This window comes from Bradysia coprophila (genome assembly GCF_014529535.1).
Source record: "Bradysia coprophila strain Holo2 chromosome X unlocalized genomic scaffold, BU_Bcop_v1 contig_26, whole genome shotgun sequence".
Taxonomy (NCBI): Eukaryota; Metazoa; Arthropoda; class Insecta; order Diptera; family Sciaridae; genus Bradysia; species Bradysia coprophila.
The window spans coordinates 2,750,800-2,774,912 of NW_023503313.1; the positions used below are offsets into that span (position 1 = coordinate 2,750,800).

The window sequence follows — 24,113 nt, forward strand, 5'->3', positions numbered from 1 at the left end:
CCGAAAGTTACAGCACTCGAAATACATGCACAATTAGAATATTTTGTAAGAAAATGTTAGACGACTTTCATTGATTCTTTACGTTCGATGCACGTTTAGCTGCTTTAAGTGACTTTCCTGTGAGCTGACATGAAAGTCGTTGAATTATTCACCAAATGACTTCAAATTGTTCAGCACACATCTTTTCCGGACCCCTGAAATAAGAAGTATACAGCACTCGAAATACATGCACAATTAGAATATTTTGTAAGAAAATGTTAGACGACTTTCATGATTCTTTACGGTTTCGAGTGCACGTTTAGCTGCTTTAAGTGACTTTCTGTGAGTGACATGAAAGTCGTTGAATTATTCACCAAATGAACTTTCAAATTGAGTCAACACATTTTTCCGACCCCTGAAATAAGAAAGTTACAGCACTCGAAATACATGCCAATTAGAATATTTTGTAAGAAAATGTTAGACGAACTTCATGATTCTTTAACGTTCAGATGCAACGTTTAGCTCTTTAAGTGACTGTTCCTGTGAGTGAACATGAAAGTCGTTGAATTATTCACCAAAATGAACTTTCAAATTGACGTCAACACATTTTTCCGACCCCGGAAATAAGAAATTACAGCACTCGAAATACATGCACAATTTAGAATATTTTGTAAGAAATGTTAGACGACTTTCATGATCTTTACGGTTCGAGATGCACGTTTAGCTGCTTTAAATGACTTTCTGTGAGTGACATGGAAGTCGTTGAATTATTCACCAATGAACTTTCAAATTGAGTCAACACATTTTCCGACCCCCGAAATAAGAAAGTTACAGCACTCGAATACATGCACAATTAGAATATTTTGTAAGAAAATGTTAGACGACTTTCATGATTCTTTACGGTTCGATGTGCACGTTTAGCCTGCTTAAGTGACTTTCCTGTGAGTGACATGAAAGTCGGTTGAATTATTCACCAAATGAACTTTCAAATTGAGTCAACAACATTTTCCGACCCCTGAAATAAGAAAGTTACAGCACTCGAAATACATGCACAATTAGAATATTTTGTAAGAAAATGTTAGACGACTTTCATGATTCTTACGGTTCGAGTGACGTTTAGCTGCTTTAAGTGACGTCCTGCTGGTGACATGAAAGTCGTTGAATTAATTCACCAAATGAACTTTCAAATTGAGTCAACACATTTTCCGACGCCCCTGAAATAAGAAAGTTACAGCACTCGAAATACATGCACAATTAGAATATTTGTAAGAAAATGTTAGACGACTTTCATGATTCTTTACGGTTCGAGTGCCACGTTTAGCTGCTTTAAGTGACTTTCCTGTGATGACATGAAGTCGTTGAATTTATTCACGCAAATGAACTTTCAATTGAGTCAACACATTTTCACCCCTGAAATAAGAAAGTTACAGCACTCAAATACATGCACAATTAGAATATTTTGTAAGAAAATGTTAGACGACTTTCATGATTTCTTTACGGTTCGAGTGCCACGTTTAGCTTGCTTTAAGTGACTTTCCTGTGAGTGACTGAAAGTCGTTGAATTATTCACCAAATGAACTTTCAAATTGAGTCAACACATTTTCCGACCCCCTGAAATAAGAAATTACAGCACTCGAAATACATGACAATTAGAATATTTTGTAAGAAAATGTTAGACGACTTTCATGATTCTTTACGGTTCGATGCACGTTTAGCTGCTTTAAGTGACTTTCCTGTATGACATGAAGTCGTTGAATTATTCACCAAAATGAACTTCTCAATTGAGTCAACACATTTTCCGACCCCTGAAATAAGAAAGTTACAGCACTCGAATACATGCACAATTAGAATATTTTGTAAGAACATGTTAGACGACTTCATGATTCTTTACGGTTCGAGTGCACGTTTAGCTGCTTTAAGTGACTTTCCTGTGAGTGACATGAAAGTCGTTGAATTATTCACCAAATGAACTTTCAAATTGAGTCAACACATTTTTCCGACCCCCTGAAATAAGAAAGTTACAGCACTCGAAAACATGCACAATTAGATATTTGTAAGAAATGTTAGACGACTTTCATGATTCTTATACGGTTCGAGTGCACGTTTAGCCTGCTTTAAGTGACTTTCCTGTGAGTGACATGAAAGTCGTTGAATTATTCAACCAATGACTTTTCAAATTGAGTCAACACATTTTTCCGACCCCTGAAATACAGAAAGTTACAGCACTCGAAATTACATGGCACAATTAGAATTTTTTGTAAGAAAATGTTAGACGACTTTCATGATTCTTTACGGTTCGAGTGCACGTTTAGCTGCTTTAAGTGACTTTCCTGTGAGTGACATGAAAGTCGTTGAATTATTCACAAATGAACTTTTCAAATTTGAGCATTGATAATCTAACAAATGATGTAAACCTTGACCGTTAATGTTAATCTGTCGCGTTTCAACTTCCTCTATGTTACCCAGAAAACTATAATTTTATGTTGAAGAAATTGTTCAATTAAATAAAAGTCAACAAACACAAGCACGACTACTTTTAGTTGTCATTACGAAAGCAAGCTGAAAAAAAATATATCGACAACCTTTGAGCGATTGTCGAGTACTCTCGACTGTTAGTGATTAATGTGTTCATTGATGTTTTAAACAAAATGATCCGGATTTGCATTTTTCCTGCATATCTTTAATACGAAATTCGAACGAGTTATCCAATGACAAATTAACGCAAAGTGAAAAGACCTACGGCGCAAAAATTTATAAAAACCGGTGGTTAATCGTCGGCGAAATTATGCCTACGAAAAATGTATACTTACCGTCCTCCAAAAATTCTACACATTAAAATATTTAGATGAAGGTTAAAGTTTCAATTATCTTATTTCTTCGACGAAATGGAGAGTGGAGACTTTCTTACAACTTTTGTCGGGTGAGAATAATTTCTACGTAACGCATTTTTTCGCGATTTGTTTTCGTTCTGTCCTCCAAGTTTGATTTAATTAAATGGACAATTTTATGTACAAGAAATTGGAAAATGATTTATGGCCAATATGATAAGAATTAATTAATTTTTTATCATTTACACTTATGATTATGATGATGATGATGATGATGATGCGTGTATACTATATACTGTATGTTCATTTTGTTGAACGGTTCAGAGAGCTATTTATGCATGCATCTTAAGCACACAAATCTACATAATTTTAAAAATCGATATTATGCAAGCACATCGCAACTTTAACAATAAAACCAAAATTTAGGATAGAGCATCACTTTCATATTTGGAATTTAATTTTCTATATCACGAACACTTTTTTTTCTCGCTGCCTTTTTTTATCAATGACGGTGCGGCGTTTTTTTTTTATTATTACAGTGAACGACATCTCAAATGTCTCACTGTCAAATTTTTCTGAGAATTTTATTGTGTCATTGTAAATTCACTATGACATTCTCTGAAAAAAATGACAGTGAGACATTTGAGATGTCGTTCACTGTATTATTTGATTCATTTAAAAGAAATTAGAAAAATCATTTTTCTGTTCGTAAAATCCACACACTTTATATGCATTCATTCCACACTTGGGAATATAGAATGAATGACGCTTATTATGCATTGAGTGTGTGTGGATTGGATGTAATGAATTTGTTCAATTATGAAATTACGGGATCGGTAGTATAGTTGGTTGTTTGAGCTGACATAACGTGTGACATGTTGTGTTATTGCATTTATTTGAATAAAAATTTAAAAAAAAAATGGAAATATTTTCTGCATTGCTGTGTCTGTTCGGAATTTAACATAAAATATCTTTCCTTCCTGAAAATTTTGCGTTCATCATGTTCGTGAATATGAATCATGAACTGGTTCCATTGGAGTGTGGAGTGTAGAGCCTGATAAATGAGATTTTTACTTGATGTTGGCCTTTGGTTTTTTTATTATTTTTTTTATGTTTTTGGTTTCACCGACTTAAAACAAAGACTTTTGTTGCAAGGCGAGCGTTTTTTTTTTAATTAGACAAAATCTTTTTCTTGATAATATTGATGTTTGCTTTGGTTTCAATTGTTTGGAAACTTTGCATCCATTACTTTTCGAGATGCAAATCGATTGATAACCATCTTCGGAAAGGTCAAAATACCAAGCACTAAATACACATACACACAACAAAAATATAATTTCAATCTCTAAAAATCTCCAAAACAAAATTCAATATCAACATTTTATAATAATTTTTCGAATGAGAAAAAAAAGACATATTTTATTATACACACCACATTTTCTTGAATTAAAATCGAAACCCCACTTACCTAATGAAATCATGTTTTACACCTCATGGGTATAAAAAGAGAATGTAAAAGTTCCACAAACACAGTTGGTTTTAAACTTTTTAGAAGTGCGCAGACGTGAGTTACTTTACGAAGTTACATAAAGCAATTTCTGTTAGTTTTTATTTTGTCCAAAAAATTTTTAATTTTTGAGTGACTTTGTTTTTTTTCAAAAATAAAATTTTCGTGTTTTCGAAACAATAATTTGTTTTTCCTTCAAAAAGATAAAAATACAAAAAAATATAATTCAAAAATGAAACAGTGCTTGATTTTGGTGATCGCCCTCTTCGGAGCCGGTACGTATTTTTATTGATAACAAAAAAGAAATTCTTCACGAATTTGATAAATGAAAATGAAAATACCATTCGCGTCACCTAACCATTATGTGGATTAATAAACATCTCAACAGAAATGACAGACTTTTTTTAAATAAAAAAAATGATATGTTCAACACAAAATATATATCTACCGAAATCGTTGCCTTCCAATCATCCAATATAATTACGGATTATAGAAAATAAAAGTGAAAATTGTTTGACTGATAATTTATTATAAAATTATTTGAACTGTTGGTTGCGTAACCATTTTAAACCGAAGAGGAGAAGAAAAAAAAAATATTTGATACGACAAACGAACCCGTCTTGTCGATGTGTTTATTTGAATATTATTTATGAATAATTCAATTTTATTTGATTTTTTTTAAACAGAAAAAAAACGATGAATTAATTATGAATAATATTGTCGATTTTTTGCCTTTTTTCCAATCTGCACACGTACGAGATATATTTTCATATTCCTAGAATTTTTGTGTGTGCTGAAGTTTGGTTTTACTGAAACGTCGTCAGTGACTTCTTCGGTGATTATTTTTAGAATAGTGAATAATTCCCCCCCATCCCGAATGAATCACAACGATATTCGTATATAAATCCATCCATATACTACTAGCATTTCCGAATATCAATTCGAATTATCAACAAAAAAATTTTTTTTGTTTTATTTTTTTATATTCCCAAAGAAAGTCGAATCTTGCCGATTTTTTTTACTTTAAGTTTTAATCAAAAATATAGCTACAGGGTCGGTCGTTAATATGCTCGTGGTTTTTTCTTCTTCTATTTTCTTTGCTTTCGAATAAACAGAAATGAATTAAAATGATCAAAGAACTTGATATTTCAATTTATGCTTCTTATTATCAACAACAACAACAACAACATTTTTCTATTTGTGAATTATGAGTTTCTTTTACTCCATTTCCATTTCGGTGTTCATATTATAATCAATGTATGCAACATTTTACTTTAAAAAATCTCTCGATTTATAAATTTGTTCGTACTCTCCGCTGTATATATGTTATTTTTCCGAATGTATCATTTATATTTCCCTTTTTGTTCGCCTCCTCTACCCATTCATTCTGTAATGATTGTATGCTGATGGTTGTTTGCTGACTGCGCAAACATTTTCTTGTTTAGTGTTTCATGTCCAAAAAATATAAATGCATCAACTTTATGGAAACTGAAAAAAAAAGTGATGTAAAACTGTTTTTAAATTGCAATTATATAACAAAACCTGATCTTAATTACTGTGCCATTACACACACGAAAAAAAAATCCAATATTTAAAAAAAAAATTCAAGTGTATAAAAATGCATCCATGCAATATGCACTGTGTGTCATAAAAAAAATCAACAAAAACTACGAGTAAATAATTTGGCACATGTTGTTAAGTTCTTTCGATTTTATTTCATATATGAATATATATAGACTGGGACACATATATACAGCTCCAGATTATACATTGAACATACACTATCCCCCGAATCAACTAGCAAAATTTAACACACAGAGAAAAAAAATCGTAAATAAATTTTTCGTTTTCATTCCCTATAGATGAGTTATGCATCTAACTCTATACAGATATTTTTTGGACAAATTTTTGTAGAACTTTTTTTTCTGTTTTGTTTTGTTCGGTGAACATAATGTCGATCAGAGAATGCAGTCGACTCACTGTACCATAATTGTTCCATTAACAATTTACACAGCCTGTTGTGCACAGGGCCATATAGCCTGTCATGAAACATTTACGTTCGCATTAAATGCCATCGATCAACGATATATTAATATTAATTCTACCATGAAGAAGATCTTTTCAGTTTCGTTCAAAATTATACCCATTGAACCATCTTCACCTCTCGGAAACATGTTTTTTTCTTCTCTTCTTCGTCTTTAGCGTAGACTTTGATTCACAATTTTTTTTTTCGTTCACATTGCAAAAGAATATGCGCCAATAAATCTTCTTTTTTTAACCAATCTGATATTTCTCTCTCTTAACAGAAAAAAAATGATATTTCGAACAATTCTTTTCAAAAAAATTTACATTTTCAACGGCAAAAAAAAGAAGATCGATATGCAAACCACGTTTCTTTGTATGAAAATTGACCATCGTATATTCATTATATTCATTGGTTCAACATATTTGCTGCATATTTCAATTTAAATGATTATATTGACGTTATTTAATACTTCCATCATCGCGATTATATGTTTGCATACAGACGAAAAATAAATTAAGTTCAATGACATCGGACGTGAGAGAAATTTTCAATAATCAGAGGTTTTTTTTTCTACTTCTTCTTCGTCGAATGGTTATGAACTTTGGTTAATTTGAAGAGGAGAAAAAAAAATTGAAACGATTTTGAAGGGTAAATATTTACATCGTTTTTTTCTGCTTCTTTTACTTGGTTGTTGGTGTTGTTTTAATGGAACAAATTTTTCTTTTCTTTTTAAAACAAACAAATGATGAGATAATTTCACAATTTAAACAATCGTTTGAATTGCTTTTGAACTTTTTTCTCTTGAATAAAATACATTCGGAGAAAAGTGCACTGTGTCATGTTTTCTGAAATTGGGAATTGTTTTGGATTTATATTGTAATTCATGTGCTTCGTTCAGCAAATGATAACCTAGATTCTGATGTTTCGATATTTCATGCCGAATCGAAAGTATCTATCCAGGCAAAAGGCAGATAATACAAATCTAGTTCTGAATTTGTTAAATATATAAATTCCAAATACAATCCACAATAGCTTTCAAATCAGAGACCATGAAATCATTCACTTTTCATCGACTGAACGTTAACTTAGTTTTCAAAATTCTATTTTTGTGAAAGAATATTTCTTTACAAATTTAACTTGAAACGCAAATGTTGGAAAAGAAATTATATCTCGGAAATTATAAACTTCATTTTGTTTTAAAGAAAGAAAAAATTGGAATTCAATCTGCAATACGCCAGTATAACCTTTCAATTTCGACAATATTGGACACCATCACACCGGATAGATAATCTATGAATGGGATGGGTTATAGAAAGTAAATTCAATTCGATTTTTTTTTGTTAAGTGTTAAAAGCTAAAAGACGAATGCAAACAGCGAATCATATGCTACGATTTTATGTAAAGAAAATTAAGAAAATATTTGCTTCAGATTCAGATTTTATAAAAATTTACTTTCGAATAGAAAGAAGAAAAAAAATCCATCAAAATTATGGATCGATTCATTCAACACTTCCACTTTGGATTTATAATGAGCAAAATAAATGTGCGAAAGAAATTAGCTCCGTTCAATGTCAGTTTTTCTTATCGTTTTTTATTGAAGAAATTTACGACAAATAATAGTGCAAAAAAACGGCATAACGTTAATAACTATGCATAAAATGTAACAATTATCAGACACAAGCGATGGCAATTCGTTTACAATAGCGTGCAAAACCTCTTAAAATAGGTTAGCTAGTCATCACTCTCCGGTACGTATGGAAATGAAAGTTTTAAGTCAAGTTGTAAGTTTAATTATAAAAATGTCGATAAAAAAAGATCGGAATAGGGAAACTATTTATGAATAAGTAGTGACATTGATTTACAGTTCAGGGCACTGTTTATAGTTCTCTTTTGCTTCTGTTAAGGCTGTTTCATTCAGAAAATCTTTTTCTATTTCATTATCAAAGTAGGGGCAAAAATGTGTTATGATTTCTTATAAGTTTTCTCTTAGATTAATGCTTTGTTGCAGCTGAAAGAATCGCAATTTTCGCTCGAAACTAAACAAAAGCAAAATTTCTCTTTTGTGTTGAGGTATAAACTTGGCTTTGCTTCAATTATCTTAATCAAATTTTTTTTCTTTCTTCATTATTATTTTGGCGGTAAACTGTTTGTTCAATTCACTTAGAGTACTACAATGTTGTTTTTTTTTAAATAAAATTCATTCAATGTGTGGGAATAAAACTATTTGTTCATTGCTCTTTTATTACACGAATTGTATCTGTGAACACATTGAGAAAGTTGATCCAGTTATTGAAATTGAAATTAATTTTTTTTTTGTTTCACTGGTTCGCCTTTACATTGAGCTTGTAAAGTTAATTATTTTGCATTTAAATGGACGGTTAATTTGAGTATTAAAGTTGTTTTTGGTTCAAGGTGGTCCCGTACATATATGTATATACTTTTACATGCGTTGATTTTTTTTTAATTCTCTGCACCACTGCTTCATTTATGGATATAATATTACCATCAATAATAATATCATTTAAATTGCACTCAGTTCTTGATATTTATATTCTTGTCCTTTATAAATAAAAACGAAAGTGAATTCTCATGAAATCAGACAGTATAGGAAGTTTATTTGTGACATTCAGGAATATCAAACGAATCGATAATCGATATTTATTGCTGTAATTGACTAGTTTTGATTTAAAATATTAACGCCGATCCTTCTCATCGGCCACATTCCGAACCCGATAGACTTTTCGTCCAGTTAAATCAATGATCAAATCTAATTTTAACCCAAACGTATGCCGTATACCAAATTAGCCATACGAATATCAAACTATTTCCGCACAGCATAAATAAATAAAAATTGCTGGAGACCGGTTCAGCGTGTGGTATGGGTTTTCAAGCCAAAAAAAAGTGAAATTTTTTAAATAAACATGTCGAAAAGACAGTATGGAGGTGATTTTTTCTTCTTCTACCAACCATACCTTTTCGACTCTCGTTAGTTGTGTCTTTACCTCAACTATTATGCTCTTAAAACTACACAACAAACTTTATGTTATGAAATTGACATAAAAGTTTGTTCAGCGTAAACACCAAAACACAGCATTTTGTGTGGTAGCAATAGTGTAACAAACGATGTTTGTTTGATTTTTACTTGGTTTTGTTTACCTTTCATTGATTTTGTGCTTTATTGTTCGATTTATTGGAAAGGAAAGTGTTTTTATTGCGGCTACTTTTTGATTTGCTGTTTTGCGGCGTGTATCGGAAATGTGTATAGATGAATTGGACGAGTGTAGTCGCATGAGTTAGGTCAGTTTATTGTGTAACGCAATTTGACTTCCTCGATTGCATGGCAGCGTACATTCATTTCATTTCGATTTTGACCGGCCGAAATCAAGTCGCTATTCGTATGAGCCATAAATTATGTTAACACAGAACATTTTGCACTGCACGCACTCGCATTTTATATATGTGGAATCGAAACGTATACCGTGAGCAAGTAGAAATCTCTTAGAAACGGGTAGTCATTAGTTATTGACAATGACAACGAATTGGGATAGCTTTTATAGCGCAACTTACAGTAAAGTTGACGATGTAAAAAACTTACTATCAAAAACAGTGGGTGACAATTTAAACAAAAGAGGTAGAAGATTTAAGCGATGTATGGTCATATACCTCCCATTAAGAACAGGTTAATTTTAAATGGATTGGCAGTTAAACGGTTTAATTAGCCACTAGTAACAATAATAAACAAGTTGTAGCCGTTCTTACGAGTTATCTATTTTCGGTAGAAACGACTTCTTTACGGACATCGCCATTCAAGAAAAAATAAATTAATTAAATTTAATCAAAGCTTCAGAGCCTGTTCATGTTAAGTTAATTATATTCAATGGATAAACGTTCCGTTAAAGTTCTGTTATTTTCGGTAGATATCAAGAAATTCTCGCTATTTAGATGTTTATTGCCAATCAATTTGGTTTCTTCTTAATTTGCTTAAACCATTCCGAATAATTTCTTAGCAACAATAACGATTTTATGTGTAAATTGAATCAACGCAAAGAGGACTACCTTGAATTAAAAACAATAATACCGTACGGCATGGTTTGATGGCATGCGTGTCTACTGTCTATACACACAACACTTGCTCTGAACTTGTTTGACAACATTTTTTTTTTACTTCTTCTCTCGTCAAAACTATACCGCATGTATACAGCAAGCACACAGAGCTATTGTGGCATCAGTTTCGTTTAAAATGTTGAAAAGAAAAAAAAATTACTGAGCCAAATGAAAGTGAAATGAGTTGAGTTAATAAATATTATCGCATTTTCACAGACAAACCTGTATCTCTATAGGAAACACATCTCATTAATTACACAACGTTTTAGGTATTATGTTGCGAAATGTGGTTTATAATTGATTATGTTTTAACGATCAGATATAGGTCAGTGGTGGTTTTAATTGTATATTTACTCAGATACTACCGTCAACAAAGCCACGACAGTTCAAAGATTAATCAATCTTCATACAAAATTGTGACACAAAAATTGTCTTGCATCGTTACATATCGACAAAGCTATATGCTGATACCTCCATGACGATATTCAATTTTCACCTGACGAAATCGATATCGATTCGAAAGGCATCTCATTGAAGGTTAACATACCACAACCCAAAACCAATCGGTCGAACACTTTTCATGATCATGGTATTCATTTCACACATGCAATGATTGTCTCCCTGTTTTCATCGATGAGTTCGAGAGGCAATCTGATCATCTCTGTGAATGATTTTCCCTTTCGTTGGCCATTCGGGCGTACAAAATTCCACCCCACAGTAATACCCGACGAAAAATGTATAATATAACTACAACAATATTGCCGTCGCACTTAATAAACTATGCCATCAGGCCTAATATAACTACCTTGTTGGTGTTTATCTAAATCATCATTTTGTTATTATCTCTAATGAGAAAATCGTGTACAAGCACAAATATGTTTAGATTCTATTACAACATTATGTTATTATAGCTAACGTTTGTTATGCGATAGTTGCTTGGGCGAACAGAGGAAAGCGATTTGTTTATTATATTTGTGTGTTGTTTTTAGTTTTAACGGTTATGTTATAATAATGTTCAATTCGTAAAGCCCGGTGGAAATTGGATAATTTATTGACCGGTTATTGGTTACCATTTCACATTTTTCGTGAAAAGTTATTTAAAGTAAATAGGAAGCTATTATATCGATGTCATAGCTGGAATAGTGATTTGTTACGACGAAGAATTTACCGAGCATAGCTTTCTTCCTGTCGCAGATAAAATATGGGTTTCCTTTCATTAATGAAATTATGGAATATGTACCGCTTATAGAACTTCTGAGTTGAGTTTGTCAGTATTCGCCGAATTTATAGAACCCACGACAATTCCATGCGATGACAAAGCGGGGTTAAGATTATGCGATTTTATCATCGCACCGTCAATTTTGGTTTGTTTCAATTGCAACGACACTTGTTGCACATTTAAAAAAAAGCCTTCGACTTGAAGGATCATAATCAACCTTCCAATGAAAAGCCACTTTCTACTAAAATATGAATAAGTTCCAGTGTTAAAGTCGTTTTCTATGCACTGGCTACTGCGTGCGTAACAATTGCGGATACGGGTACAGTCATTTATGACAGTTTAAAGTAATGAAGTAATAGATTTTGAATAAATCGCTACACAATCACAAAGAGAAGGAAAACCATTTAATGACTGTATAGTGCTCTCGGTTTCAAATGTCTATTGTCCCAAATAGTTTTGTTTCTGTTTCGTTCATTATTCACTGAAGCCTCACAAAAATTATGCCCGCATAATTGAAACGTCCGCTGCAAAGGTTTTTTTTTCTATTTAATTTTAGAGAAAAATTAATAATTAAATTTCTAGCATTTGTTGTTTGCCAATTTTATGGGCGACAATTGTGTCGATTGCATATTCCACAGGATTTTCTATGGCATCATTGATTTCAAAGGCCGTCATAGACCGTTTGTATTTATTTATGTGTATCCACAATATATACATAGTGTGTCGATGTTTACCCGGAATGTGAAAATTACAAATCAGAAATTGGTTTAAATGGAAATAAATAAACTTTTTCCTTTGTTTAGAAAATTAAAAACTTTGAAACGATCGAATAGGCAAAATGTTTACCGAAAATATAAAAAGCAAAATCAGAACGCAAAAGCGAAACCACTGTTGTGGCAAGTACGAAGATTTTTCTTTTACGCTTGAGCTAATTTAAATTATAATTAGGAACGTTCTGCTGCACTGTTCAATGCATTTTTTTCTTCTCTCGTTCGTTATTACCATATTCAATTTAGTGGAACGCAAAATTGTATACAAAAAATGCATTCAAATTGACAGCAACTTCAAGACATTAGCAGTTAGGTTCGAGGATCGACGTTGGTGCATTCCCGCATCAGATTATTTTAACTTCTTGAATTTATATCGTCTGTATAAGATAAAGAACAAAATGTTTTAACGAAGTTTAAGGTTCGTTATGCAGTTTCGCTACTTTGTACTTCAAAGAAAGTTCAAACGACTGTGATCTTGTTTAAAGGCAAGAAAGAAATTGCGCTAAAATAAACTTCTTCCAGTGTCATAAAGACATTATTTATAAAGCCATCAAAAATGTTTTCCTTCCTATGGTTGCACGGAAATAGTAGTGCAGTAAATACCCCCGTTGTGATATTCATTTATATATAGATGTATCCATAAACCATAAGCTTTAGCATTTGCTTACGCGACCATAAAGCATTTAAAAAATAAATAAAAACAACTACAGTTTTGTAGTGTTGAATTCGTTTCAGCGAAACGACAGAAAAAATGAGATCCAAAAGAAGCATCCGCATTTCAGTTTTAACGAGTCGAATGATTTTTTTTTGCTTCTTTTCTTTTCTTTTCCATAAAAAAAAAAACATTTTTCTTTTTGAATCAATCAGTACTCATAGTGTAGCAATTTGTCACAAATCATTTTCAAAAAAATAAAAAATAATTGATTTCTTTTCTGCTGTTTCATCAAAACATTCACAATTTCCATTTAGTAATTGGTTTAATCGTTTTACCGATTTTGTTGGTTTTTTTTCTGTAAATTTATAATTCGTTTATTAAGCTACAACAACATTCGTTGCACATTTAATTCCCTTGTAAATACCAATCAATTTCAAACGAGAGAGAGATAGAAAAAAAAGAGTTATAAATGACCGATCATAATTCACAATTCCAAAATCATGACTAATAAAATTATTAACAAATTACATATAATCATTTCATAGTTTTGCTCTATATGCTATTTGTGCATGGAACCATAACAAAGTCTGTGTACACATTGCGCTCTCAATGTGTATGGAATTGCAGACACAATAAACCAGACATTTAATCCACATTTTCTTCGTATTTATCGGTGGTTTTTGTTTTTTTTTTGTTTCTCCTTCATTTTTAAAGCCAAAAAGATTATTTATAAAGAATATTGTGTATCTTATTGGCATAAAAGATACTATTTCAAAAAGTGAAAGTATAAAATTTACTTTAAAATCATTTTCATTGAGATACTTTTGTGTGGTGATGGCTGGCTGGCTGGCTGGCTGGTACGACGAAATACCACGGGTGAGTGTATGGCCCCGTGTGTGTATATATATATAGATAAATATGTCTTTTCTACATAATAATGACTGTTTATTGAACTATAGTTGCACAGGTATAAAATATGTTTATCGAAAAAGCGACGCATATGACTTTGTCGTTTAATTTTTTTTAGTGTGTGAATAAAATGAAAGAATCGTTTTAAGGTGTGGTTAAAAGATGTGGGATTACAACAATGAATCGTGTGCAATGTGAGCAATGCCAGCCAACCTTTACATAAAACATACATCAGCACAATTTTTATTTACTCTTTTTATTTTTCATTTTTTTTTTCACGTAGACCGCGTCAATTTATATTACCATTTAATGATAAAGTTAAATAAGAAGAAAGCAAAGCAAAAACAAAAATTCATAATCACGATATGATAAGTTGATTATGTAAGTGGAGAAATTACATTATCGAAAGGTTATGAATGTGGTAAACGATTATTTTGTGTGTTTTGAAAATACGATGTGTTGATTCGTAGCTAAACAGCCAAGTGTTTAATGTGTCCAACCATTTTTTTTTTATTCCGCTGCTGAACAGGAAATATTTTTCATTCGAAATTGGTTCAGTCTTTTGTCTCGTTTCGTTTTTTTTCATTCTTTAATTAATGATGTGTTACACTACAATCATATTTATTCATCGGCCCCATTATATCGATGTCAATTCATCACAATGTTTACCATCTTGTTAACATTTAGCAAGGCAAAAAAAATTTATTAAACTTTCAACCTATTGACAAAGTAAAGTGTCACAATTTTCGACATAAAACTGAGAGAATATCATGCACGTAATAAAATATGACGGTGGTGACCTTTCGGTGTCATTAACATTTTACTTTTACCGCATTATTTTTCCGATAAAATTGTTTGAAGAGCTTCCGTGCAAATTCAATCAATGTTTGTTTATTGTAATAGTTTTGTTGTTGTTGTCTTGTTTTGCTGTAACTCAAAATTGGCATATATGGGTATTACTGTAAAGAAATGCTAGACGGATAATTATAGTACTGTTAGAAAGGTCGTTGATATGTACACACTAGTGGATCGATGTACAAATGTTTCGGAGTGATTTATAGCATAGCAAATCGTATGTAATTTGTTTGGAGTTCGTTTATCGTAAATTATTGATAATTAAAAATGAATTCAGTGAACCTAAGAGCTTATTCAATAATTTTTCTTTAATACCGGTAGAAAGTACAGAACAGTTTGTTTGACGTACACATTCAACCGTTTGAGCTTAAATCCCACTGCTAATGCTGAATGGGGTTACAACAAGACCAACAAGACCCCTTCTAATTAAAAATTTAAAACCGCCGGTCTGCTTGCTATACTTTATGGATGTGATTATGATATTTCTATACAGACCAGAGGTCAGGCCGTCTCAGACTGCTTCTTCGTCGTAGATTGAAGCTGGTCAAAATTAGCAACAATTTTACGTTCAATTATAATTATCTTATTCGGACAAAGATGTCTGCTGAATCAATTCTTGTCGTATTCGAACAAAACACAACCGAACTGTTGATCATTTACAAACACATTGCCGACTTGGGCTCATTTCTAACTCAATTAAAAAATCAATAGATGGTTAATGAATCGAAATCATATAACACACATCTAATAATTATGCCATTACTACGGGCATAAATGGTGCTGACATGCATTCACTGAAAAGATGTTGCCATCATCAATGAATCCATGATTGATATATGTATAACTTGTTTAGTAACATTATGTCGTACAGTTAAAACTTGAAACACATTACGAACAGGATTCCTGCTCAAAGTTGTATCCATCGGTTTACCGTCTTTGTATGCATAAACAGAATTTAGCAGTCATGCACAAATTTCTCTAATCGTAAATGTTAATTCAGACATTACGGGTCACTGGTTTGGTTTACTCTCGTTGTACCTTAAGATGAATTGATAGCTGTATATTATGCTGTTGGTAAGACTTTTAAGGTCTGAACAGCAGTCACAGATAAAATAGAATTTTAATTAAATTAATTCTTTATCTGAATCGATAATTGTATAGCTGTGGTGCATGTGTGTGCGGCCGTTCTATATTAAAATGCTTTGTGAATATATAAAACATTTTGATATACCGAAAGTTTCATGCCCAGGTTGCATGCAACCCACTCGAAACTATAATTATTTTTAATGAAACATTTTAGGAGTACATTGTAATTGGCAATTATTGAATGAGATGAAATAATTATTGTTCTTTTTCAACGAGAAAAATATATCCAACAAACAAACACGCAAGCCATATTTCGTTAAACACTTTACGTTATAAATATTTACTTAACAATCACTTGCAAGCAACGATTCCGAAATTAATTTGCACCGCAACAGTTCAAGGTTGAATATACTCTGAATATACGTTTGGTGGCTTTTTTTTTCTTCTCTCGCTTCTTATGTCCCACACACAGTGATAAAATTATGGATTATGGATTGAAGTTATAAATTTCATGTTTCGTTTGTGATTAATGTGCACCGTTGTCGGGTGGATTGGTATTTTAAATTAAAAAAAAAAAAAACAAAGTTTAATGAGATGAATTTTTTAACTAGTAGGTTGATTTCAACAAACATAGAGAAAATATAGTTCTTGCCATGACCTAATAATTGGCAATTAATTTCCTAGAATTCGATGAAATTTTATGAACGAAAATATAGAAAAGGTAATCTCGAAATCTGGCAAACGCATTGTGAACGTACTATATCAACTTTGCTTCGTAATTTTCCGCGAAACAGCTAAACTATTTTCGAACCCAGTTTTTGCATTTCGCTTACAAAAGTTTTGCATTATTTAACATTATGAACAAGCTCAAAATATCAAGTCGCCCAACAAACAAAAAAAAAATCAGAATTGTTTTCGGTTGGTGTTTTTCGTTTTGTTTGCTCTGTATACGATGTATATTTCATGAGTTATTCGATAATTTTATAATTAAGTTCTTCCATATTAAATACAGTTTGCAACAGGTGATATATAAATCATTATAATTCAAACATTACATTTTCCATTCATTTTCCGCATAGTCAAAGCAAAAAAAACTACCGAAATTCATATTACATTTAACATATGTTGATTATCATTCATTACACAAAGCTTTTATGAATTTTACAAAATATTTGAAATATTTGGATATTACTTCAACCATTTTTTTTGTTGTTGTTTGGTTTTGTGTGTTGGTAATTTAAACATTTAGAGTGTTCATTTTCCACGTAATATTTGCACATTAAATTACATTTTTACTGCATCCACTTCACTCGACAGCAAAATCGGATAACATTACAGAAAGTGTGATGATTCAACAAATAAATAATGTTATGAATGCTAAAACATAATTATTTATTTGGTAGCAACACTTTGATTACATATATATTACACGATCATTGTACGCATTATACCTTTGCACACATACGAAGATGATATGGGCTAGTTTACCAACAAAACAAAAAATTTGATCAGTAACAATCAACTGATTTCAATGTTTTTTACATGCTACGTGCGTCGACAACCGTACATTTCATGTTTCAAGCACTACTTTCGACGCCCTCAGCATGTAAAGTCCATTACATAACTCGGGATAAAAATGAACAGTCTCGTTTTCGTGTGTTTATTGACCTCGGCTTCGCCTCCGATCAACAAAATTCACACGAAAACTCTACTTTTCATCTCTTTATCCCTAGTCATGTAAAATACTATTGCTTTTGTAAGAATAAACTCTATTATTAGCAGATGTTCATCTGTATCAAATGCAGTTTGTAATCCATTCTGTTCTTTCTCACATTCAGAATTTATTCTTTTTACAATTTACCAATTCAATCGAATCAATACAGTCATTCCTTTGCCTTTAACGTTCATCTCCTTAGTAAAAAAAAAAAACAACTCAACTCTGTCCCAACATCATTTTCAAGGCAGCATATCCCGTTCATTTATACATTGTTATATACATCCAACATTACTGGCGTATAGTATACAACGAGCTAACCGAAAGACGAAAAAAAGCTGAACAATATTTTGTCATCTTATTAAAAATTTATTGCATTAATATACAAGGTTTTCTACTTTTACACAAGCAGGAAAAATGTCTCAAGGAATCTCACTTATTCATATAAAGTTTTTGTTTTTTGTTTGTTATTTTTATTCTCTCTCAGAGTCGCTTCGAAATGGATATTTGGTTTGGGATAGAGATTTATTGTTACTTTTAAAAGTAAAGAAAAAAAAAGAAAAAAAAACCGAACAACCAGAACGAAAAAATAAGAAACTTACGAAAATCAAATGTTTTCATTCCCCCCGCCGTACATCCTATATGTGTTGAGCTGAGATTTTTTGGTGTCTCTTCTGTTTTTTTATTTCTGTTGTTGTGACTGTTATTGTTTGATATATATGTGTGAATATATGTGAAGTGGATTTTCGCTTAAGAGAAAATATATTTTTATTAAAAACATGCCTTAAAATAAGAAGTGATGATGAGGATGTAGTAATGGTAATAGCAATGAAGTCATTGAGTTCATGCTTTTCCCTTTCATTTCGTAATGGAACACAGTATAAAGAAACAATAAGAAAATTTGGAACTTGCTTCACGACCTTTGTAATTTAAACGCGCTTTTCAAGTTTCATTTTTATTTTCATATAGGGAGTGTTCCTGCCAAAGGGTGGATGGAACAATATTCAGTTGATGTTAGCGAAATGAGTTTTTTGTTGTTGTTGTTTTTAACAAATGCTGTTTTTGATTCATTAAAGTTAATAGACTAGACTGAGGCAGATTTCATTTTTCTCACCCTTTTTTAACAGTTAGGACAGTTGAAGGAGAGTCGTTCAAAAGTTGTTTTTTTTGCTTCCATTTTGCATTTTAAAAAAATTAGCTATTTCGCATCCTTACATCTGACTATTGTAAAATGTTGAAATGTTGGATCGAGAAATGTGAACAATTTGGTCCCCACACGCACATTTTTATCTAATTAACTAATTAAAAAAAATTGTTTTTTATATGTCAGTCAAATAAATTAATTGGTTTCTGTTGAACACATAAAATGGAATAGGTTTCGCGCATATTACACATAAAATGAATATATCATTTGCTTGTTACTGTTTGCATCATTCTAATTTATTTACTCTTTTCTTTTCCTACTTGCAGCTATTGCACAAGAAAACTTCAAATGTCCAGACGATTTTGGCTTCTATCCACACGACATATCGTGCGATAAATATTGGAAATGCGATAACAATGTAGCCGAATTGAAAACTTGCGGAAATGGATTGGCGTTTGATGCTAGTGATTCCAAATTTTTAACAGAAAATTGTGATTACCTTCACAACGTCGACTGTGGTGACCGCACCCAACTCGGTAAATACATCTTTCTACAGCACAAAACGACGACCAAAGAAAAAAAAAATTAAATTTAAGTTTCATATCAGCAATCACCAAGCATTTTATACATTTCCCTTGAAGTCGTAGAAAAACTTTTTTTTTCTCTCTCTTTCTCATTTTCAATGGAACAATTTATACAGTTTGACTGTTAGATGTTATCACCATTTTCGCTTGATTAAGCGGAAGCAACTTATTATATTTTGTAAATTGCCAAAAATCGCATTCAAAATAGTTTAATAATATAGTACGATCATACCGCCAATATTAACAGCGATACCATCCCAATATTAATTACTGTTTGCGCTTTAATTATGCTGATAAAAAACGTAACCAAAATCGAAATGTTAATGATTTTTAATTTAATGTTTGGCTTTTATCTCTTTTTTCTCCCCCGTCGCTGCATTTTTATTCGTCCACCCACACTGAATCGTCAAACAGAACCACCAATTCCAACCACACACTGTTCCCGTTTATATGGAATTTTCGCCGATGAAAACAAATGCGATGTATTCTGGAACTGTTGGAATGGTGAGGCATCCAGATATCAATGTTCACCTGGTTTGGCTTACGATCGTGAAGCTCGCGTTTGCATGTGGGCCGATCAAGTACCAGAATGCAGAAATGAAGGCAAGTTCAATTAAAATTAAAATTTATTATTTAACGAAATCTCTCTCTCGCCGTCTTATTCCGCAGTAGTCTGCCAAGCCAATGTATATTTTAATGTGTAAAGTAATTGTGAAATTTTGTCGGTTACAACACAAATGGGTGTTTCGTATTATGATACGAAAATATGTGTACTTGTTGTGTTGTACACATATTAATAGTGCGTGTTAAGCATGTTGAGAGTAGAATTAAATTCAAATTTATTGTGAAATGACACAAATGTGATCGTTCATTTTATTTTTCGAGAAGCTGATATTCATACCAAACACAAAATGATTGTCGTTGTCACATTCCACTTCCATACCGTAGATAAACAAGCATCGCGCACACAAAGTGCAATAAACATAAAACCCACACCGCACCATAGTTTATCAAAATATGGTATGCATGTATCATATATGTATATGGTGCTGCATATATAAAGGGTGCAACTTCCGTAGATTATGTTCGTTCAGTTGTGTGCACATTATTAACATTAAATTGATGAATTTCCACTGAGAGGACGAGAGATATTTTTCTTATGAAACATTCAACACGAACGATGTTTTGTATACTTTTCAAATAATTCTATATTCTGTAGCTGCACGTCTGCATGTGCAATATCTCGAATGTTAAACAAATTCAAATTTGTTTCCTGATCATTTTAGAAGTTGCCAATGGATTCGCTTGTCCAGCTGCCGGTGAAATTTCAAATGCTGGCTCATTCTCTCGACATGCTCACCCAGAAGATTGCCGTAAATACTACATCTGCTTAGAAGGTGTTGCCCGTGAATACGGTTGCCCAATCGGTACAGTATTCAAAATTGGAGACAGTGATGGTACAGGAAACTGCGAAGATCCAGAAGATGTTCCCGGATGGTAAGTAGACGAAACTATTGAATAGAAAATGACAATTCACATTGTCTCTTAACCAAAACCGTAGTCTCCTTTTTTGTTGCATGCCAATAGTAGTTTTGTTGTTCATTGTTTTCCATCTACTATAATTTATTCGTTAAATGTGCTATAAATTTTATGTGTGTATAACTGAACCTATACACTGATACAATTGTGACATTTTGTGAGCGCGTCCCACCAATCTCTGATTCCCTATTTCACAGTGAAGACTACTATGGTGACTTGGATTTGAAAAGCATCCGTAAAAGTGAACTCTTAGCTGGATTACAAAATACCGGAGAAGCCCGTGCCGTTGCGGCCAAAGCTGCCGCCAGTGCTGCCGTAGCAAAGCCACGTCCACAACCCGCCAAGGAAGCTTAATTATTCTAAATTAAATACAGAAAACAGAAAAAAAAACGTACTCCTCCATCTCGAATAATCCATAAACACTTAGTAAAACCGGAATGAACGACGAAAAAAAATGCGAAACTTAAATTCTAAATTTGTTTTTACTTCTTAGAAAAAAAAAACAACTGAGAGACTGTTAATGTATAGGAAACTATGAATGATTTTAGTGAGGGAATTTTTATCGTGTGTTACTGATGATGATGAGAAATTCTTATATTTGACACATCACTTTTTAATGATACAACAATATGCAGAAAAGAAAAATTTGAAGAAAAAGAAGATAAAAATCACAAAATGTCAACCTATTTTTTCTCTCTCCTCTCTCTCTCTCTCCTGTAATCTTTAGCTTTCCTAATAATTTATTATTTTTCATGATTTAGTTTTTTGTTAGTTTCTTTTTTTTACTTGTTTCACTAGCAAATATTTTTTCTCTTTTTTTTTCTTCACAATTTTCTAACAATTTGGATTTTATTTTCTTTTTGTTTTTAATTTTTTTTCCACTCGAATTTTGCAATTTTAATAAATATAGTAGAAAAATTGACACCACTAAAATTGTATCATAGTTCTAATAATAATATGTTTTTGTACTTGTACATAATTAATTATTAAAAAAAAGAAAAAGTTATCCCGAACGCTGAATATATAAAAGAGAGATATTTATGTAAGCTCATCAATGTAAAACAGCCACTATTTTTCCTGGACACATACGTACGATATAGGGAGACAATATATACACAACAAACACAACAAAACAATAAATTATAAGACAAAAATATAAACGAGAGATAAAGAAAACGAAAATAAACTTGAAAAAAATTTAAAAAATTTTGATTTTTGTTATACTCAAGTACGAAATTAACACACACATTTCGTCCCACCGTTGACGTCCTTTCGTACGGACTGGAGATTTGAATGGTTGAAAATGGATCGTTCGGATCCTTTCGACTGGTTATAAAATCTCAATTTTCAGTTCCAGCGATGACATAATACACAATTTTTGTAAAACTCACGTTCTCGGATACCCACACAAAATGACAAATTTTCAATATGTTGACTAACTTCGGTATTATTTTGTGGAACATTTAAACATCTCTAGATATTTTGTTGCATGATGTTAACAGACCTCGTCCTTTGGACGTTCAATTATTTTTGTATTTAACAATTAACAACACTTACAGCCAAAAGACCAAGGACTCGTAGCCGAAGCAGGGCATAATTTTAATTCTGAAAAATTCGGAATATTCGACATAATCTGAAAACGATGCAAAAAATTCCGAATTTTGGTTTTTGCAATTTTCCGAATTTTGCAGAAATAAAATTCCCAAAAATAAGCCCTGAAGTACATCATTTACATTCATTTAGGAAACTATTTTTCATCGGCTCAGATCTGGACCTGATGCTTTCTGGTAACGCGTACACGGGTGATAGAATCTCTCGAGTCCTGAACAACCGATTGCGTTTTAGCAATGGGAACGCCAAATTAAGCAAAAATTAGGTCGCAAATGACGTGATTTACAGATAAAAAAGTTGTGAAACTTCTGCAGAGAAAAAAAGAAAATCTAAACACTCAATGCACTTGTCATCTTGGAATACATCGATCCGAACAGACTGTTTGTATCTATACGCTGCACGTTAAATATAAACAAACCATTCTAATAATCCAACTGATTTGATGAATGAATTTCGCATGTTAGCACTAGATACGGGAATGATGGCATTCCAAAGCCATTTTCAACATATCTGAGTCCGTGAGTGTGGATTTCTACTCATAATTTCCAAATCATAAATTACTAGATTCGCGAAAGTTGACCATGCTCTCGTTCGTATTTTCTAAAAAGTCATTAATAATCGAGAGGAATCGCAAAATAGAACTTAAGTGTCAGATGTCTTTTCAAATTCAAATATTATGGAGCAGATACTCGAAATCGCAAAAAAAAAACAATTATTTCTTCGGTGATTAGCATTGGTTTCTATCGACATCTATTCATTTATAATTTTCCAATCATTTCGTGTGTAATACTGAACTTAGTACTTTCTTCTACTGTTTTGCACACGTAAAAAGTGTTACTTCGTAACTAAGCGGTTATTCTTCTTTTCTTTGATTTCTCTCATTTCAAATGTTATTTTAAACGGCAAATGAGAGATATTAGGGAAACGGAGAAGAACAGTTTAGATACGAAAGTGCCTCTATCTACGTTTGCGAAACAGTGGTTTAATATGGCGTTGTCTATCCTTCTCAATCTGTGAAAGTATCCTCCGACAAGAGAACTCACGATGTTTATGGTGGTTATGTAACATTTTCTTTTACTAAAACAACAAAGCAGTTAAAATTTCTAGCATTTAAATTATGATTCTAAATTAATGTCTATAATTCCACAGTGAAGACTATTACGGCAAATTGGACTTGAAGGCTTTGAAGAAAATGGGTCTATAAATATGTCAACAATGCCTCTTCAAGACTGAAATACAAAATTAAATTATAATTGATCTACAGCTCTGGTCATTTCAATTCGTTTTATTGAAGAAACCCTTTGCAAGTACTACATTATACATCATCGGTGTAGCAAAATAACGAAACTGTAAATAAGATGTGTGAATAGGCATTAAATGCTTGATAAATCAAAAGAAATGAAATAAATAAAATGAGAAAAATGAATCACAAAAATGTTGTTTGAAATACATTTACGATGAAGTTGTGCACATTGATTTCATTGGACGTAAAAGTGAGGTTTTCCTTGGATACATACCTGACGTGTTGACCTAATTTCATTTTCAAAATTCTAGTGTTCCATGCAATGACTTATTATTAGTAA

The 24,113-nt window shown here is 32.0% G+C and overlaps 1 protein-coding gene and 1 long non-coding RNA gene across 3 annotated transcripts in view; one reads left to right on the plus strand and one right to left on the minus strand.

The window, feature by feature from the left end:
* LOC119069306 overlaps positions 1–24,113 on the minus strand; it is a 481,283-nt gene that overhangs the window by 384,410 nt on the left and 72,760 nt on the right. The window lies entirely within an intron of this gene.
* LOC119069261 (protein obstructor-E) lies at positions 4,329–23,965 on the plus strand. Of its 2 annotated transcripts, none has more exons than XM_037173319.1 (5): positions 4,329–4,589; positions 19,123–19,332; positions 19,795–19,983; positions 20,667–20,877; positions 23,680–23,965. In XM_037173319.1, exons 1-5 carry the CDS (start codon positions 4,547–4,549, stop codon positions 23,732–23,734), a joined length of 708 nt encoding a protein of 235 aa, XP_037029214.1. In that variant the 5' UTR covers positions 4,329–4,546; the 3' UTR covers positions 23,735–23,965. The 2 variants fall into 2 exon arrangements, with proteins under 2 accessions (XP_037029214.1, XP_037029213.1); XM_037173318.1 differs by lacking the exon at positions 23,680–23,965 and adding an exon at positions 21,117–23,666 and having other exon boundaries at positions 4,330–4,589.

Coding starts and splice junctions, on each gene's coding strand:
- LOC119069261 (XM_037173318.1), top strand. CDS start 4,547: ATGAAACAGTGCTTGATTTTGGTGATCGCCCTCTTCGGAGCCG. Junction 4,590..19,122: donor GATCGCCCTCTTCGGAGCCG/GTACGTATTTTT, acceptor TCCTACTTGCAG/CTATTGCACAAGAAAACTTC. Junction 19,333..19,794: donor TGGTGACCGCACCCAACTCG/GTAAATACATCT, acceptor ATCGTCAAACAG/AACCACCAATTCCAACCACA.